General features: G+C 38.2%; 1 protein-coding gene across 1 annotated transcript in view; it reads left to right on the top strand.

Moving 5' to 3' along the window:
• Nucleotides 1–20,097, top strand: part of Adamts6 (ADAM metallopeptidase with thrombospondin type 1 motif 6) — a 241,420-nt gene that overhangs the window by 194,042 nt on the left and 27,281 nt on the right. Inside the window, exons 19-20 of the mRNA XM_036207143.1 lie at nucleotides 5,626–5,789; nucleotides 6,639–6,777. Coding sequence (XP_036063036.1) covers nucleotides 5,626–5,789; nucleotides 6,639–6,777 — 303 coding nt within the window. The remainder of the gene's footprint in view (nucleotides 1–5,625; nucleotides 5,790–6,638; nucleotides 6,778–20,097) is intronic.

Genomic DNA, 20,097 nt, shown 5'->3' on the forward strand with positions numbered 1-20,097 from the left:
AAATAGGATTCATCACAGAGATATGGGGATGGTTCTATGAAAATCTGCCAGTGTAATCCATTAGATGAACAAACTGAAAGAAAAAAATCACATGATCATCACATTAGATGCTGGAAAAGCCTTTGACAAAATCCAATACCACTTCATGATAAAAGTCTTTTATAGATCTGGAAAACAAAGGGACATTCCTAAATGTAATAAAGGCAATTTACAGAAAGCCTATATAGCCAACATCAAATTAAATGAAGAGAAACTCAAAGCAATTCCACTAAAATCAGGAACAAGACAAGACTGTTCATTCTCTCCATATCTCTGCAATCTATCACTTGAAGTTCTAGCTAGAGTAATTAAACAACTAATGGAGATCAAGGGGATATGAATTGGAAAGGAATAAATCAAAGTATTACTATTCACAGATGATTCAATAGTTCTACCAGGAAACATGTACAGTTGATAAATACCTTTAGTGAAGTGGCTGGATACAAGATTAACTAAAAAGAAATCAGTAGCCCTCCTATATATAAATGATAAAGAGGCTGAGAAAGAAATCAGGAAAACAACACCCTTCACAATAGCCACAAATGAAATATCTTGGGGTAATCCTAACCAAGCAAGTGAAAAACTTGTATGACAATAACTTTAAGTATTTGAAGAAAGAAATTAGAGAAGATATGGGAAGATGGTCAGATCTCCCATGCTCATGGATCAGTAGGATTAACAGTAAAAATGGCAATCTTACCAAAAGCAATCTACAGATTCAACAAAATCCCTATCAAATTCCAACACAATTCTTTATAGACCTTGAAAGACAATATTCAACTTCATATGGAAAGAAACAAAAAAATCCAGGATAGCTAAAACAATCCTGTACAATAAAAGAACTTCCAGCAGCCGCAGCATCCCTGGTTTCAAGCTCTGCTACAGAGTCATAGTAATAAAAACCACATGGTATTGGCATAAAAATAGACAGGTGGGTCAATGGAATTGAACTGAAAACCCAGACATAAATTGACACACCTGTTGACACCTGTTTTTTTGGTAAAGAAGCCAGAAATATACAATGGGGAAAAAAGCATCCTCTTCAACAAATGGTGCTGGTCTAACTGGATGTTGGCATGTAGAAGATTGCAAATAGATCCATATCTATCACCCTGCACAAAACTCAAGTCCAAGTGGAACAAAGACCTCAACATAAAACCAGATACACTGAACCTGATAGAATAGAAAGCAGGGAATAGCCTTGAACATATTGGCACAGGATATAATGTCCTGAACAGAGAACCAATAGGGCAGACACTAAGATGGACAATTGATAAATGGGACCTCATGAAACTAAAAAGCTTCTGTAAGGTGAAGGACACTGTCAACAGGACAAAAAGGCAACCTACAGAATGGGAAATATCTTTACCAACTGCACATCTGACAGAGGGCTGATCTCCAAAATATATAAAGAATTCAACAAACTAGACATTAAAAAAAAAAACAAATAATACTAACACCAAGAAGAAAAAGGAAAAAAAAGAAAAACAAAACAAAACAAAAAACAAATAATCCAATTGAAAAACGGGGTACAGATATAAGGAGAAAATTCTCAATAGAAGAATATCAAATGCTAGAGAAACACTTAAAGAAATGATCAGCATTGTTAGCCATTGGAGAAATGCAAATCAAAATGACTCTGAGATTCAGTCTTACACCTGTCAGAATGGCCAAGCTCAATAGCACAAGGGACAGCTCATGCTGGAGAGGATATGCAGCAAGAGGAACACTCCTCCACTGCTGGTGAGAGTGCAAACTTGTACAGTCAGTTTTTAGAAATCAATATGGTGGTTACTCAGAAAATTGGGAATTGATATACCTCAAGACTCTGCTATTCCACTCCTGGGCATATACCCAAAGGATGTTCCTTCCTACCACAGGGACACTTGCTCAACTGTGTCATAGCAGCTTTATTCATAATAGCCAGAAACTGAAAACGACCTAGATGTCCCTCAACCAAAGAATAGATGTAACATGAATCTTAAAGAGTCTTATTAATAAAACTCAAACCCGAGGCCAGTTATTGGGGTGAATGCTGGAAGATCAGAGAAGCAGAACAAGCCACAGCTATCTCACCTTGCTAGTTCCTCAGGTGATCCTGTTTCCTCAGGCTGGAAGCTTCTGAGTCCTCCTCCACATGAATCTCAGCTGAACTGTGTTGCTCCAAAGCCTAACTAACTACATGCTTTTTCCTCTTTAGTTCCTGGTCCTCATGCCTTATATACCTTTTTCTTTCTGCCCCCACTCCCTGGGATTAAAGGCGTGGGTCACCATGCTTAGCTGTTTCTAAAGTGGCCTTGAACTCAGAGATCCAGCTAGCTCTGCCTCCCAAGTGCTGGGATTAAAGGTGTGTACCACCACCGCCCAACTTCTGTTATGGTTTACTCTTCCCATTTTCTAGCCACCATTTCTGGCTCTGTTCTAGTGGCTGTCTGTTCTCTGACCCCAGATATGTTTATTTCGGGGAACACACAATATTTCAGGGAACACAATACCCACCACAAATAGATAAAGAAAATGTGTTACATTTACACAATGGAGTACTACTCAGCTATTTTTAAAATATAACATCATGGAATATTCTGGCATATGTATGAAACTAGGAAAAAAACCATCCTGAGTGAGATAACCAAGACCCAGAAAGACAAACATGGTATGTACTCACTTATAAGTGGATAATAGCTGTGAAGTAAAGGATAATCATGCTATAATCCAGAGACCCAGAAAGGCTAAACAACAAGGAGGGCTCAAATGGGGATGTATGGATCTTCCTGGGAAGGGGAAGAAAATAGATTTCATTGGTGAACTGAAGGGCAGGTAGGAATGGAAACAGGAAGGATCATGTGGGGTGGATTGGAGATAGAAACCTAGTGGGATGGAAACTCCCTGGAATCTGAGGGTGATCCTAGCAAAGACTCCTAGTAATAGGGGATATGGGGCCTGAACTGACAGACCATATTCTGTAACCAAGCAAGGCCTCCTGTGGAGGGCCTGGTCAACCAAACTAGCCACAAACCTTCAACCTACAATTTGTTCTGCCTGAAAGATGTGCTTTGGTAAAGGTGGTGCAGAACTTGTGGGAGTGGCCAACCAATGACTGGTCCAACTTAAGACCCATCCCATGAGAGGGAGCCCATGCCTGACACTGCTTGGAAGGCAAGGAACCAGAGGCTGGATAAGCCCAGAGACCTAAGATAGAACCAAACACAACTGCCAAGAAAACAAACAAACAAACCAATCAATTAAATGATTCCTAATGCTATTCTGATATACTCATAGACCAGAGCCTAGCATACTTGTCATCAGAGAGGTTTCATTCAGCCATTGATAGGAGCAGATACAGAGACCCACAGCCATACAATAGGTGAGGCTTGGGGAATCCTGTGGAAGAAGGGGAAAAAGGATTGTAGTAGTAAGAGGGGTCAAGGACAACACAAGAAAACAGCCCACAGAATCAACTAACTAGGACCTATAGGGGGTCATAGAGACGAGTGATAGTCAGGGAGCTTATTTGGGTCTGATCTAGGTCTTCTACATATATGGTATGATTGTGTAGCTTGGTGTTCTTGTGGGACTCCTAACAGTGGGAGTGGGTCTATCTCTGACTCCTATTTCTACTCTTGGGACCCTTTTCCTTCTACTGGTTTGCTTCATCCAGCCTTGATATGAGGGTATGTGCCTAGTCTTCGTTGACATCCCTGGGAAGCTTGCTCTTTTTTGAAGGGAAACAAAGGAGGAGTGGATCTAGGGAAGAGGAAAGGTGGGGAAAAGGACTGGGAGGAGAGGAGGGAGGGGGGAATCTGTGGTCAGGAAGTAATATACGAGAAGTTCTAAAAATGTTTTTTTAAAAGGCTAAGTAGGACAAAGACAAATTCTCTTACGTACCTGTGTATATTTTCTAACTCTTTGGTTCTGTTATCCAGTTGTCTGTGTGCCATGTGGGAGTCCAGCTCCGACCTGTCAAAGGGTTCTTGATGGGGGAGGAGGAGAGAGGAATGAGGAAGTATTAGATAGAAATATAGGTGGAGATAATAAGAAAGACTGACACAGGATAGCTTTGGGAGGGCCCTGGGTCAATACCCAGTTGGACAGACTTTTATTCTAATGGGCTTTTTATACACTACCAAAAGGAGAGGCAAAAGACCTCCCCTTTCAAGATCAAAGCACAATGTACAGCCAAGTATATACCCTACAAAACACCCACACCTTTGGCCAAATCATCCTATTATGCAGCTCTGCTGGGCAAAGCAAGCTCAGACTTTCTGACCTTGAGTAAGGTCTTATTGGGAAGCTTCTGTGGACCCCCCAGTGTCAGAATAACAATTTTTTCCCTCACCATGGCCATTTAATCACTCCTTTAATATTTAGAGGAAAGTCTGTCCCTCATTTCTACCTTTATGCCAAGCAGCTCTTTAAATTTCTTCCTAATGCCTTTTTTATCCTCTCAAATAAATGTTTCATTAATTTCCACCAATGATATTATGAATACTTAAGTAATTACATTTTAACATTCATATGAAAAATTATTGCAGTTCTTTGGTTGACGTTTCATTATTCATTATTAATTCTGTTCTTTGACAGTTTCATACATGTATGTATGTATGTAATTCATCATTACTCTTTCTCCTACATATTCCCATCCCTATCAGCCTCCCCATTCCCTTTCCCAGATATATGATTTGCAGTTTTGTTTTATGACCATTTAGCTTAACCTGGGTCATCTGTGTGGTTGTTGAATTGAAAGTATCCACTGGAACCTGATGGGGTCACGAGTGGGTATACAACTGAAGGCAACAAGCTCTCTTCTTCCTAAGTGTATCTGTAGCAAATGGTTCAGTAGTGATGGATAGGAACCCCTGAGCCCCTTCCCATCCCTGCCTGACTGTTAATGACCCTGTTGCTGTGCAGAACTAATACAGACACAGCTGCTGTAAGTTTGTGATTCCAGTTTGCATTTAAATGAGTAGATGACATTGTGGCCCCCAGTAGACCTGTAGACCAGGTGCTCAGGAGGCTAACAGGAACAGGCATCCAGATATAAGACCAGTGGGCTCCATAGAGAGCCTATAACCTCAGTGGTTATGGGCTTGTTTTGCTTTTGAGACAAGGTCTCACTCTGCACCCCAGGCTGGCCTTAGGACATAGCCACCCCACACTTCTCATGTGTCTGATGCCATCTCACCCTACCCTGTGGCTCACCTTTATGAGGATGCAAACATGTAGGGAACAAGGGCCCTGCCTCTACCCCGTAGACCACCCGGCAATCACCTTCTTCCTGCTCTGGGGACCCGGGATATAGAAAGGTTTCTAAATCCCTTCTTTTCTATGTACTTGTTAATTTAAGAAGGTGGATTCCAAATAGGAATATTCCTACAATAAAGTCTGTCACTGTTTGGGAGGAATGGAATAAAAGCAAGAAGGGAAAGAGAAACGGATGATGTGAGACAGGGAGGAGAAGGAAGACGGTCCAGCATCTTTCTGATTGAAATGGCCATTCACTATAACTACTTAGTGTAGTAGTTGATCTATGACCTATTAGTAAATGAAATTTAACATTTTGAGGTGGATTTTTGTTCTCCTTTCCAGCTTTAAAATCTGAAGGGGATGATTACTATATTAATGGTGCCTGGACTATTGATTGGCCTAGGAAATTTGATGTTTCTGGGACAGCTTTCCACTACAAGAGACCAACAGATGAACCAGAATCCTTGGAAGCCCTAGGACCCACCTCTGAAAACCTCATTGTCATGGTAAATGTGTCTTTGCCATTATATTTTTACTGCAATTTCCATATTATGGGGTAGGAAAAGGTCATGTTTGGTCAGCTCTGTTTTACATGTGATGGAACTAAGGCAATAAAGCTAAAATGATTTGCCCGAGGGTGTAGATACTGCAGAGTGGAGACTGTAGATCTCTTGTCAGATGACTTCCATAGATTTTTGTTTGTTTCAAGACAGGGTTTCTCTGTGTAGCCCTGGTTGTCCTGGATCTCACTCTGTAGACCAGGCTGGCCTCGAACTCACAGAGATCTGCCTGCTTCTGCCTCCTGAGTGTTGGGATTAAAGGTGTGTGCCACCACCGCCCAGCTTTTCATGTTTCTTGAGTAAAAGGTGTATGATCAAGCAGTATAAATGAAAACAGTGACAAAGTACTCATGAACAGAAATCAGGAACATTTTATATAAACTTGTGTGCTTTGAAGTTAGTTGTCTTGAAGACCACTGAGATGCCTCATCAGATAAAGGCATTTGTCACGAAGCCTGACAACCTCAGTTCAATCCCCATGGTTCACAGGATAGAGGGAAAAGACCAACTTTGCCAAGCTTCCCTCTGACCTCTCCATGCTCCAAGGCATGTGCTCAGCCCCCTCTCACCAATAAATGAACAAAAATGTAATAATTTTTTAAGTTGTCTTGTGTTCAGGGTCAGCCTGGACCACAGACTGAGTGAGACCGTCCAGAAGCTAAAGTAAAGAAATACTTGTTCCAAATTTCCTGTGAGACTTGCTGTGTGCCATTTTCTTCTTCAGAAGAAATAATGAATGTCTGAATGAAGGCTCATTGTGTCTTAATTATCTTCACCAGTTGTTTTCAATGGCAGGTTCTACTCCAAGAACAGAATTTGGGAATTAGGTACAAGTTCAACGTTCCCATCGCTCGTCCTGGCAGTGGAGATAATGAAGTTGGCTTTCTGTGGCATCATCAGCCCTGGTCAGAATGCTCAGCTACCTGTGCTGGAGGTAAGACACCCACTAGGCAGCCCACAGCTGGCAGTGTGGGAAGCCAAACCTACTCTGAGCTGTGTTTTTTGTTTGCTGAAGAAGCTAATTGGAAACATTTTTTGCAGGTTTGCTTCAAGCTGTAATTTAGTAAAAGAAACTTTGCTTAATTATATTACACTGTGTTTGTTTCAACCTCATGTAATTTACACAGATTTGTTGGTAAAATACATCTTGGCACAATGAGTATCTCTGCTGGTGCTTCTCCAAGACTATTTTGAAGGTGGGCTGTTTGCTTTTCATGAACACATTCTTGGTAAAGAACATCAAGAGTTTTAAATTTAAAACCAGCAAGAATCAGACATCACAGAAGCAACTTGTTGTAATGGGGCACGAGAATGTATGTGTGCTTGTATGCTTGTGTTTGTACAATTGTGTGTTTCCCACAACCCCATCCAAACTCCCTCCTCCTGCCATCGAAGTTAAGGGGCAATATACCGGGATGCTACATGAATTACTATACTAGTGTCTGGGTCTCCGGGCTGACAATGTGTAGTGAACCCACTCTAACCCCTCAGTGAGGTAGCGGTAGCTGGTAGGCAGTGGTTGGTGATGTGTTGGTTGTCCCATGTGCGTTTTTCATGGGTGCCTTTTCCCCACAATTTACTCTATTCCTAATCCTCCTCCCTCTAGTGGCCACCAATGCAATTCTTTACCTCTGGCTGGGAGAGCAGGACAGTTGGCTTCCTTCAAAGCCAACACCCTTGCTGCTTCATGGACTGGTGAGTAGAAGTGCTGTGTAAGCAGCATCTTCCTTCTCTCTGGAGACTGAATGCACCACCTCCACCACAGAGCTTTCTACAATAGGCAAGGAGCAAACCCACCCTCCAAGGCCAGGGAGGCCTGGAGTACCTCACCATTCCAAAACCAAAGGATACGTTTGAAATAATAATAGTGAGAATGCTGAAATTAAAATAAATGACACAGTCCCATTCTAAACTGTGCAAAAGCATACGATTATATGGACCTTTGTCCATGTATCCATTGTATCTCCAAATGCCTCAAGTATTTGAATAGGAAAAAAATATTTTCAGAAAATTGATTACCATATGACAGAACCCATACTTTTGAGTTATAAAAATTAAAAGCATTCATTACTATAACTCTACTGTCAGTAGTAAAGACTACACAGCATGAAAAAAAATTTAAAAAAAAGATTAATAATGCTCTATTAATATTCATTCATGTGAAATATCATAAAACATGGTTAAGTAGAGCTTGCAATGTATTTTTAAAGTTCTTCTCTTCCCACCCATTTTATGTGTGCAATGTCTGATGACTTTTAATATGAAGTTTTCAAAACTATACTGCATTACCACTTCTTTTAATAAAATATAATGACTGATACCACTGCAGATCATTCTCAACTAATTCACTTTTTGTTCCCATCAGGGCCATTGCATTATGTTTAATGTCATTTATACATAAATCTTTATTTGTGCTAATTAAATCACTTTTAGTTACTCTATGAATTAATCTTACCCTTTCTACCTACCAACAAAAAAAATCATCATTAGGATGACATATATTTAAGTAGTATAAATAAATAAACTTATTAAGAGTAGAATAAACTTATTAAAGATGAGTCCAAATAATTTAAGATTTAGGCATTCTAATAAGGATGCCCTAAAGCTGAAGCCAGCTGACTTAGGGAAGAGAAGGCATTGTAGTATCTTCAAGTGCACAGTAGAACACAGAATGGGGAGCCTTGCTGCCTGTTCTTTTGCTCAATTGCTCTACTTGAGGATGATTTAGACACAGTCTTGTCTGAGGCCAAGGAGAAATTAAATGAATTCCCAATGTTCTTTCAACCCTATGATTCTATTTGTTCAGAGAGCACAGAGTCCAACAAAGGTGGAGGAGGCATGAAAATGGAATTCAAAAGAGAACTATGAATTTATTGAAGTAAAAACGTATTAAAAATCTAAATGAGTTATTCTTTTTCGTAACATTCATATTGAAAAATGGAAGTGATTTGTGAACAAGGAAAAACCTAAATAAAAAGAAAAGCCCCTGGAAGGAGAGGTTTCTTTTCCATAGTATAAACTACTTTGAATCTGGAGCTACTGATCTTCTATTTGAGGTGGTTCTGGGACCCCAAATTCTGCTTGAGTGTGAGTGATTTTGAGCATTTATGAGGAGGCCCTGGCTTTTGTTGAGAGAGGGAGGTCAGTGACTGAAAGTTGGCAGATTTGTGTGCAGAGCCGTCATTTGTCTTGTTCATCCAAGTGTGATCTGGGGACCAGCTGCCTCAGCATCACTTAGGGATTCACTGAGCAGCTGATTCGGTGCCTATGTCAGAACTCCTTTAGAGAAACTGAATAGGGACTGTGTTTTAACAAGCTTCCTGATGGTTCTGGTGCCCACACAAGATTTTGGATCACTGTGGCTTTCAGTGCAACTGAAACCTAGCACCATAGGCATATAGAGTTCAGGGGCTGGTCACTGAAGTCTGCATCTTTGAGAACTCATTTTGCTCCTAGTACAATATCAGGAACTTTCTAGAAAAACAATAAGCATTTATAAAACAGTAAGTGGTTATGAGCACTCATGAGGCCATGAAACAATAATTTTGACAAATGTCTTATTTTCATTTCCTGTTGATGTGATAAAATCCCCCTGAGAAAAACAACTTGAGGAAGAAAGAGCTTATTTAGTCACAATTCTAGGTTACAGCCCATCATTGCAGGGAAGTCCAAAGTCAAGACATAGGAACTTGAAGCAACTAGTCACATGATGTCCACAGTCAAGAGCAGAGCAGAGTGAATTAATGCATGTGTGCATCCAGTGCTCAGCTTGTTCTCTCTATTCCTAGACCATCCAGTATCCCTTACCCAGAGATGGTGTTACCCACTGTGGCGCATCTTCCCACTAATCAAGACAATCCCCCCCAGACATGCCCACAGGCCAACCTAATCTAGACAATTCTTCATTGAGACCCCCCTTCCCAGATGATTCTAGACTATGTCAAGTTGACAACTAAAATTCAAGATCAAAAAAGTATGTATACCTCTTCTTTCCCCTGTAGGAAATGAGATGTCCTAGGATGGGTATCCCGATGTAGATACCAGCTGTTAAACCAGTTCCTCCTATATGTGCCTCTATTTTTAATTCCAGATTCTTTAAATACTGGAAGCTTGTGTTTGAAGGAAGTAAAGTTCCTTAGAGCTCAGGAATGTTAATCATAGAAAGAGGCCAGAATCATGTACCAACATGTCAAAAAAGGAGTTTATTTACAGTTAGAGACCTTTTAGGAAAATGTATTTCTAGATACATTTCACTCAGAAACTGGGGAGAAAAACTAAAGTTAGTTATTAAATATGATATTCTACTTTGACCTCACCAGGGAGCTGGTGGGAGCCTTGAAGCTCTCAAGGTTTGAAATGGGAAAAGAGCGAGAACTCTCCAAGAATGTTCAGCTGGAGTCTCACAAGGTCCCTCTGTGTTGTCCATTATTGTTCTGTATGTGCTTTACTGACATCATGACCTTTGAACTGTGAGTCAGGGAGCAAGAATGATAGTTTTCTATGATGAGATATTTGAAGATAAGAAATTAAAAACTGTTTTTCTGTCACTTAGCCATGCTGATGACCAATCTAATATACAGGAAACATTGGTGATGATTCATTTCAAGTGATGGTTGCTTTGAGTCACTGATGAAGTGCTTCCTTGGGCTGATGGGGAACATTAAGTTGCTATGGGTGTTGTCTTCAGATAAATGTGACTATTAAGATAGCTATAATTCTTCTGTGAGAACCCAGTAAATTAAAACCTTCCTACTTTCAGAAACCTTGCTACTTCTCTTAAAATTTATTTCTTTATGCCTTATCCAAAATATTATGTACTGTGTAATTTAAATAAGTGCCTAATATGCTGTTATTGGATTAATGACAGTAATCATGTGTTAATTGATAAAGCTTGGCTTAATAATGAAAGTAATATTGTTTCATGATACAAAACTCTGGAACCCGTTTTTGAGTAGTAATTCACACCATATAATATTTGCTCCACAGCTTTTAAAGGTTAAAACAGCAGTTACTTCATACTTGCCCACTGGTTTTCATTATTACATGCCTCCTCTTTACTAATGTTTGCCTAGATGTGTTGTTCTCAAAGTTTAGCACACATCAGAACTACTACTAGTAGTAGTAGAAGGAGGAGGCTGTCAAGGATTGCTGCTCTGCTTCCAGTTCCTGACTCAGGAGTACAGGTCTTGATAGTTTAGGAGCCTTACTCCGGTAACTGGACTAGATACAAATGCTTAGTAAAGCTATATGACAATCTCTATTTGTTTTAATTACAAGTGACTCTGTGACCTGGCTGTTTAATGACAGATGAATAACATATAGTTTATAAAATATATTCTCATGCCTGGTATCCTTTGATCATCCTCAACAATCACACAAAATAACCTTTGCTGTGATGATTTTTTTATTATATAATTAGACTTCAAGTTAAGTTTTTATTTGTGGTTTGGCAGTTGAGTCTATTAATACTTCAACATAGTGTTTTTCTAATAATAATATTTGGATATTTTGAACAAAGCTTTTTCACCACTTAGTACCTCTATAGAGAAACTTGCTAGATATCCACCCAAAAGTATTTCCTTCACCAACTGTAAAGTTCATTCAGAAGCCTTGCCCAGAACCATGGCTCTTAATTCTGACACAGATTGGAAAAACAGGGTTCTAAATGTTGCTGAGATCCTGATACTTGGGCCCCCTGAGACCCCTGGTTAGGAGTTTAGTCTGAACATCAGATTTTTAAAAGATCCCTTGGCAGTTCTTAAGGTGCAGTCCATATTTTAACATTTATTGGTTTTATTATGAATTAAAAGTTTTAGTCCTAAAAACACTAACATCTCTTATTAATTGGCTATGAGTTAAATGCAAAGGTTGATGAGATTCAGGAATGAGCGTTTGGAGTGAAAAATAGAGAGCAACATCACTGAACAGAGTGGAGGAAGTGGTAAAATGGAAACCGTGTTTTATTTAATGTGGCCATTGGACTTGGACATGCCATAGGGAGTATAATTAGATCTCAGTTTGTTTACGTTTTCTTCTTTACCTGATGGATCGTTTATCTCATCTAATTAATACTTTTAAAACTAACTGCAACTGTGCTAAACAGTTTTCAGAGATTTTCATTTTAATTTCAACTTTCTGTGATATTTATAGAACTGAGATGAATATAAGCAGAGCCTCCTTCATCTGAGGAGCTCACCAGAATTCCCGATTTTAGAGCATTTTGGATGTCAGATTGTTCAGATTAGGGATGCTCCACCAGTACGCTCCTTGCAAATATTCTAAAATCTAAATTAATATGTATTAGAAATGCTTCTGTTCTTCAGCAGTTTGAATAAGATAGCTCAGCTTATAAATGGCTGCTGCAGTCAACCGACTTAAGCTGCAAGACAGAGTGTAAGACGCACCCAGCACCTGTTCTAACAGTGTTGGGAAAACTCCCAGACATTCTTTTCTCTTGGCAGTTCTAATTAGGATGGGACCCCTCTGCTGTATTAGGAGATTATTGTTTCTTAGGGAATGGATCTTGCATAAGGCATCAATATTCATGTTAATACTTAAGTTCTGTCTTTTAATTTTCCACTATTATACCATCCTTTGCCATCTTCACAACTTACCCAGTAGCCTCTCCTCTGACTTCATACAGTCCTTGGACTTTTAGAATAAAGTATCTCAAGACTAGTAACTAAGAGTCTTAGAATTGTATTTAATAATACCTTTGCTACCAAAGAATTCTTCATTAACAGTGCAAAGAAAAGACAGAAATGCATATAATATTGTACATTTGTTATAGTTTTACAGTTACACTTAAAATATACTGTTTATCCTCCACTGGCATTATTAACTGCCCTGATAGTTTGTCCACATTGTTTTTCTCCTTTAGGATTTCTTTCCTTTCTCTTTGTGAAGTAAAAGAATTGCATGCCAAGGAATTAAAGTTTTCTATGTTTCTTAGAGTGACCTCTCTCTGCTAAATACTACCTTTGCAGCTCAGGAGAAAAAGATGAGGTAAAGCTGTGCTTGGATTGAGGAAGAGAAAGGGAGCAGAGTCCTTGCAGGACACCATTTTTTAATTTTAGTTAGAGATCAAAGAACACCATGGTTTGTTTTTCTTTTTAAATATATAGAGAAATGACTCACCAGTTGAGTGCACTTGCTGTTCTTGCAAAGGACCCAGGTTTAGTCCCCAGCACTCACATCATAACTGCCTGTAACTCCAATTCTTGGATATCTGATGCCCTCTTCTGACATCTGTGGGCACTGTACATACATAGTGCACATAGGTACACTCAAAAATATACACATAAAAATAAAATAAGTCTTTTAAAACATATACTACATGGGTATTAGTATTTCTGATCAGATGTCAGTGACTATATAAAATGTTATTATCTACTTCATTTTTCTCATGTTTGGTGCTTTTTTAAATTCTTTTCCTTCCCTGGATGTCATTGAAAGTTGACTGGTTTTTGTTGTTGTTTGTTTGTAGTGCTAAGCAAGATTGTACCAGTGAGCTATACCCCAACCAAACAAGCCTAATTCGTTTGTGTGCATGTGTGTTCACTTGTGTGTGTGAGAGAGAGAGAGAGAGACAGACTGACAGACAGACAGACAGACAGACAGACACACACACACACACACACACACACACAGAGAGAGAGAGAGAGAGAGAGAGAGAGAGAGAGAGAGAGAGAGAGAGGAGAGAATGAACTGAATATAAACATAAAGGTTGTTTTACATATTTCTTCTGTCCAGATAGGAAAACTCTAGTTTTAATTTTATTGTATGCATCATTGCCTGATTCATTTGGACTTTTATATACATTGAAACTGCTTTCTACTCTGAGCTTTGAAAAATGGTTTCCAACTACTATTTTGGGTTTCACTGATTCAGGGCTAAATTTTTCAAAAGGCACTCAGGTGGCCAACACAACGGCATGCTCATGAGGTGCTACAAAATACTGTACTTTTTCAATGGAAACACGGTGACATTGGTTCTATTCAATGCAAATTGTTGTCATTAAATTATTTGGGCCTTAATAAGCAAAATTTTTCCCCTGCTTGGGAAGTGCTATAAAAAATTATTGAAAACTAATGGGTTGCATGAAAAAGTTTGAGAAATCCTAACTTATTTTAATATGTCATTAAGAGTGGAAGAAAAGGGTCGGGTGGTGGTGGCACACGCCTTTAATCCCAGTACTTGGGAGGCAGAGCCAGGCGGATCTTTGTGAGTTCAAGGCCAGCCTGGTCTCCAAAACGAGTACCAGGAAAGGTGCAAAGCTACACAGAGAGAAACCCTGCCTCGGGGAAACAAACAAACAAACAAACAAACAAACAAACAAAAAACAAAAAAACAAACAAAAAATCACCCTACTCCTTTTTAATCTATTTTGACATTCTTCTAAGAGGAAAAAAATGTGTCTAAGCACAATTTATGGCCCTAGAGGTTGTCAGGATTTAAAGATGGAAAATGCTTTGCTCCTGCAAATTGGAATCTAGAGCTTTTGATAATGTGTAAACTTTTCTTATCTGTATTTGTTACTCTTGCTGAGTATGTTTCTTTCTGCCCTTGCTAGTTCAGTCTAAGGCTGATGCATGATAAAAGCACAAGGTGAGAGGCAGGTCATATTTAAAAATGGCCTCTGATAGCAACTTTTTTGTAACTCAACAAACTTATGTAATAATCTATAGTGATACATTTATTAATAACATAATTTTCAAATTAGCTTAATGAATTGTCTTAGCCTATGAAACATTAGATATTTATCATTTCTCTAGTGTTATCTTTTGATGTCATAATTTTAATATTTATAAGAATGATACAATACAAACATAATGTAAACTTAAATTCTAGTAAGTCCATTCTGAAATGGCATTTTAAATTATTTTAAAGTAATTACTAGAAAGATGTAATGTTGAGCCAAGCCTAGTGGTCATACCTATAATCCCAGCACGTGGGAGGTAAAGACAGGAGATTGGTGAGTTAAAAGCTAGCCTGAGCTATATAGAGAATTTGAGTCCAACATGGGCTTCGTTTTGAAACTCCTGTCTCTCGTTCAAAACAAGAGAGGGAGAAGGAGAGAAAAGGGAGGAGAGAGAGAAGTATAATACAATCTTTAGGCCAGAGCTAATACCCAACTAAAAGGAAACATTCTCACAGGACCAGACAAAGCAGAGAAAAATGTTTTACATTCTTACAAATGTCTTTTTAATTCCTTTGCCAATTCAAAAATGTCTTTCTGACATATTTAACATCACTAAGAGGTCATTTCATACAAGTAAGTGTGGTGGGGCTTGACTTTTATAACAACACTGTAGACATACTCTATAACTGAAGGAAAGTCAAAATAGACAGGTGCCAATCTGGAACAGAAGAAAACAAACCCAATAGGTTGAGGGTTTGTGTTGTTGGTGTTCTTTGGGGGAGGAGGCATATTTTATCTTATTATTTTTAAAATAAAAAATTTAGATATTGTATTCTTTTTCTTTTTACATGCATGGATGTTTTGCCTAGATGTGTGTCTGTGCACCTTGTGCATGCAGTACAGATGCCAGAAGAGGGTGTTGTATCCCTTGGATCCTAGGCTCATTAGCCACCCTGTGGGTTCTGGGAGCTGAACCCAGGTCCTCTAGAAGAGCAGTTTGAGCCATCTTTCCATCTCTTATTTTAATTTTTGTATTTCAAAATAGATTTGATTGAAATTAATTCTGAAATACAAATGACTGATGCTTATAACAAAATCTGCATAGCTATTCATAACTAAATGAAAGATTACAGGTAGAAAATGTAGATTAATACTTAAAATCACTTTACATATTATCATGAGTTATATAGTTTGAACAAGTCCCTGGGAAAATGTTTTTCTTTTCTTTTTGTTTGTTTGTTTGTTTTTGTTTTTGGTGTAAGGTTGTAGTACAGTGTGCTAATATCTGACTATGTAGGCTTTTCAGAATTTTAGTTCTGAGAATAGGAAACTTAGACATAGCACAGGTCACTGCGTTTCTAAGAGGACAAACTCCTGAAGGAAAGTGTCTTCAGTTAAGAAAGAATAAAAATTCTCCAGTTTTTCCCTTGCTTTTGAAAAGTAAGCTACTTAGAAGACTAGAAAAAAAAGGCAATCACGGTTGACTATGGCACATCCATACTGACTCTCTCCCAGTGTTCCTTTCAGGGCCATTTCCAATGTTGAGAAGGAAGAATGACTTCCAACATATGGGATTAGGTGGACCAGGCCCCACAGCAGGGTGTCTGTGACCATCCCAGCTCCTGAGATCCTTGGCTGTGTAGCACTGAACTTCAATGATTTACTGAATATAGTCTTTACTAAGATGAAGAGAGCTTGGATGCCTATATTCACTGAAAAATGTCCTAAGGCTGAAAACAAATTTCAGTGCATTTCTGGTGTATTAGTTATCAGTATGACACAGGCTGTGTTTCACTTCACAAAAATTCTGTTCAAAATAGCATTTTTTTAAGGTTCGAGAGATGGCTCCCATTAAAGGCTAGGCTGACAATGAAGAAAGATAAAATAGCGTTTTTAGTAATCATAACATGCATCCCTACTAGGAAGTAGATATGAACTACTTTTGGAAAAATAAGTCCTATTTTCTTAACTCTTATTTTTGGGAACTTGAAGAATATGAGGATTTTAGCTTTAAAACTATTCAACTTGCTTATACTCATATCTTCACTTTAAATTAAATCTGAAATATTTACTCTTTGGTCCCAAGAAAGGGATTTCGTATATGATATTTTAAAGTTTCTTTATTTGCTAATAACTATGTCACAGTGTGTTAAAAAAAAAAAAAGTGATCCAAGACCTTATACTCTCATCATCATCCCTTAAAATTTAAATAAATATAAGAAATAAACTCCTACTAGAAACCATAGAGATTGATGTGGTAACACAACTTAGATCTTTCTTTGTTTGCTTGCTTTTGCTTTGTCTTTGAAATAGGGTATTGAATAGCCCAGGCTGGGCTACAGCTCCCTATTTAGTGTAGGATGACTTTGAACTCCTGATCCTTCTACTCTGGCCTCTCCAGAGTGCTGGGCTTATTGGCATGTGCCACCAGGCTGAGCTTCAAAGTTCCCATTTGTATTTAGCATTCTTGCATTTCCTGTCCAGCCTCTTGCACGTATGAAAAGAACTAGTGAAAACTCAAAGATTATAACATGGCTACAACACCAAGACATGTGCCTGTTTATTATTCTCACTCTGTGTGTGTGTGTGTGTGTGTGTGTGTGTGTGTGTGTGTGTGTGTGTGTGTGTGTCTGTCTGTCTGTCCCTGTTATTTCTGGGAATTAAGCTCTTCATTCATATTAGGCAAGAGATCTAACCTGAGCTATAGTCCCTACACTATTTTATAGAGTACAAGTGGAAAACAGACATTAAAGAGGGAGAATTGTTCAAAAATCTGAACTACTGAAATAAAGAGAAAGGGCAAAAGCAAACTATAGCATTTTGGATCTGAAAGAAATATTAGAAGTCATCTAATTTGATTGCTTCGTTTTGCAAAGGGAAATAAAAACTTGTCTTAGGTCATTTACTGCCTGAAGCTAAAAGCAGTTTGAGGTGAAGGAAAGCAGAAATAAGATAAAGTCAAATTGAACAATATCATAGTCATTTGATTATGAGAGTTCTTAAGATTGATGAAGATCAGAAAGAGAGAAATTATCCAGTAATTTAACAAAATGAGAGGTGTGTACAACTAAAAATATCAGACTTAAAAATGCAGTATTTTATTAGACGAGTAGGTAGTATTCTTGTCACCCCATTTTAATATGTTCTCATTGAGGTAAAGATTTTGCCTTTCCACATAGTAATTAAATTCATACCTTAAACAGAGAGAACTTAATGAGTCAGATTAATTTAGACATTTTTTTCATGAAAGATGTTACTGTTACCTAGTGTATAGTATAAATCCAATCCCTTCTGTGTGTGCTGTGGCCTCAAGTAAATCTATTGTGTGTGTGCCCCATCCTCATTTGCCTTCACTAAACACAATTGCTCTAGAAAAATATATGTGTTTTTTAGACAGGGTCTCACTAAGTGGCCCTAGCTGCCAGACCAGAATAGCCTTGAACCCACAGAGATCCACCTGCCTCTACTTTCCAAGTGCTAGGATTAAAGGCATATGCTACCATGGCTAGCAATTTTTTTGAGTAACATTTCCACTTTGATCATCCTATGTTTCCTTGGGACATCTACGGTTGCCCAGGACAGACGGGAAACACTGGGAAGGCAAAGAAAGGAAGATTTTGAAAGATTGAAAAAAAAAAAAAAGATCAGTGGGCTCTTAAAAAGAAGGAAGCCATGTGGGTAGAGTGGATTGGTACTCTAGGTGCCAGCTGTTAGATCCAAGGCAGATGGACTTTGCAGTGCCCTACAAATGCTTATGTCTGGCCAACAATCACACAACACAACAGCCAGGTTCCAGCAGTTGAAGAGAGCAAACAGGGTTTGTTGGTGTGTGTGTGTGTGTGTGTGTGTGTGTGTGTGTGTCTGTGTGTCTGTGTGTCTGTGTGTGTCTTTGTGTCTCTGTGTGTGTATGTGTTGTTTTGTTTTGTTTGCCTGGCACTTGTCACTCTTTGGATGCTGTCAGCATTGAATATCAGGATTACATTAATATTATTGGCCATATGCTATGTATGCTGTGGTTATATAATGTTGTCTTGGTTGCTAACTACTTTAGATGTTGTGGCTAAGCAAATTATTGCCTTAGCCCCAACTACATTTTTAGTATAAAATATGAGTATTCTCTTCTCTTCCTCTCTGAAAATCTGTTTCCTGGGGAGAGATGACACACTGTGCCAGTCTGTTCAGTTATTTGGAGATCAGTTACCCCTTTAATCCCAAGTGTACATTTATACCTCTCATTCTTTCCCATATTGACTTAATCATATGTTCTGATGGTGTCCACTTAGGACTGAAATGTTAGGTCTTGTAAAATTGAGAATGGGTAGGTCTTTTCCTTAGCTCCCCCCTCACCACCACCCCCCTGCCTTCATACTTCCTGATTTAACACGTACCACTGTTCCAAGTTAAATTTTTTCAAGCACTGACTTCTAGTTTCTACTTTAAAAAAAGAATGAACTGGTGAACTTAATTCTTTAATGGTGGATTGCTACAAGAAAAGCAGCATTACTTCAAATATTGTGTTATAAATGAGTCTGTAAAAGTATTTAATTATCAGAAACAAAGAAGGTCAGTGTCCTCTGAGGACTTCACTCAGGATTGACCTGAATGTGTAGTTTCCTCACTGAGAGAGACACCCACCACCCGAACAGTCCTTAGAGTGAGAATAATAAACATCTTCATCCAGGTCTCATTTGCCATTTGGTGGGTTTCTTGCTTTTTCCTTTTTTCTATATTATTACAATATGCCACTAAAAACTATTTTCTGTTGTGTAATTTAGGCAATAATTCAAGTTCAGTTCTTATATGGTAGAACAGGGTAGCCTATATGGTAGCCAAGTAGATCCTAACTTTAAACTATTGGCAGAATACTAAACATAGGGTCTAATAAATTAATTTAAGATCACAGACCAAATGTGAGTCTTTTTTTTTCCCCTCTAAATGTTGGAAATTGAACCTAATATCTTGTATATGCAGGCCAAATGCTGTACCACTGAGCTACATCTCTAGCCCTAGGGTTATGTTTACATTTCTATACTTAAAACCATCGTTTGTCATATTTGCTTCTTAAATAGTATAGTGTTGTGAGAAGATTTGAAATAGATTAATGCCACACCAATAACAACGTATTAGAAGAAAATAAATAAAAGATGAGTGTAAGGAAAATATCTTTGTAAAATATAGAACAAGTTTAGTTATGTTTTCAAGGATGTTAATTTTTACTTTATCAAAAAACAGCATGCTGAAATTATAAAGACCTAGAAGTCCCTCAGTTCTCAATTTTTCAGCTATATGAAAGACGTGGCCAAAGTTGAATTAATTTGTAATTCTTAATATGAACTCCAGCATCACTCAAGAAGCTAGGTTTTACCAAATAACAAAAGAGCTCTAGGCTCTAGAACAATATGAGCCTATTCTCAATGTTTATTTTACTCTGTGTGGTTCTCTCTGTTTTCTTAGTTTTTAGCAATAAATATTACATAGAAAACATTTTCAAGATACTTACACAGCTAGAATTTATCTAAAAATGAAATGTAAATCTCTAATTAATTATACCAGTCTGATCTGTGATTCAAATTGCGGAGGACCTGCTTTTATAATAAAGGCTGCTTTAAATAA

The sequence above is a fragment of the Onychomys torridus genome, chromosome 15, assembly GCF_903995425.1.
Source record: "Onychomys torridus chromosome 15, mOncTor1.1, whole genome shotgun sequence".
NCBI lineage: Eukaryota > Metazoa > Chordata > Mammalia > Rodentia > Cricetidae > Onychomys > Onychomys torridus.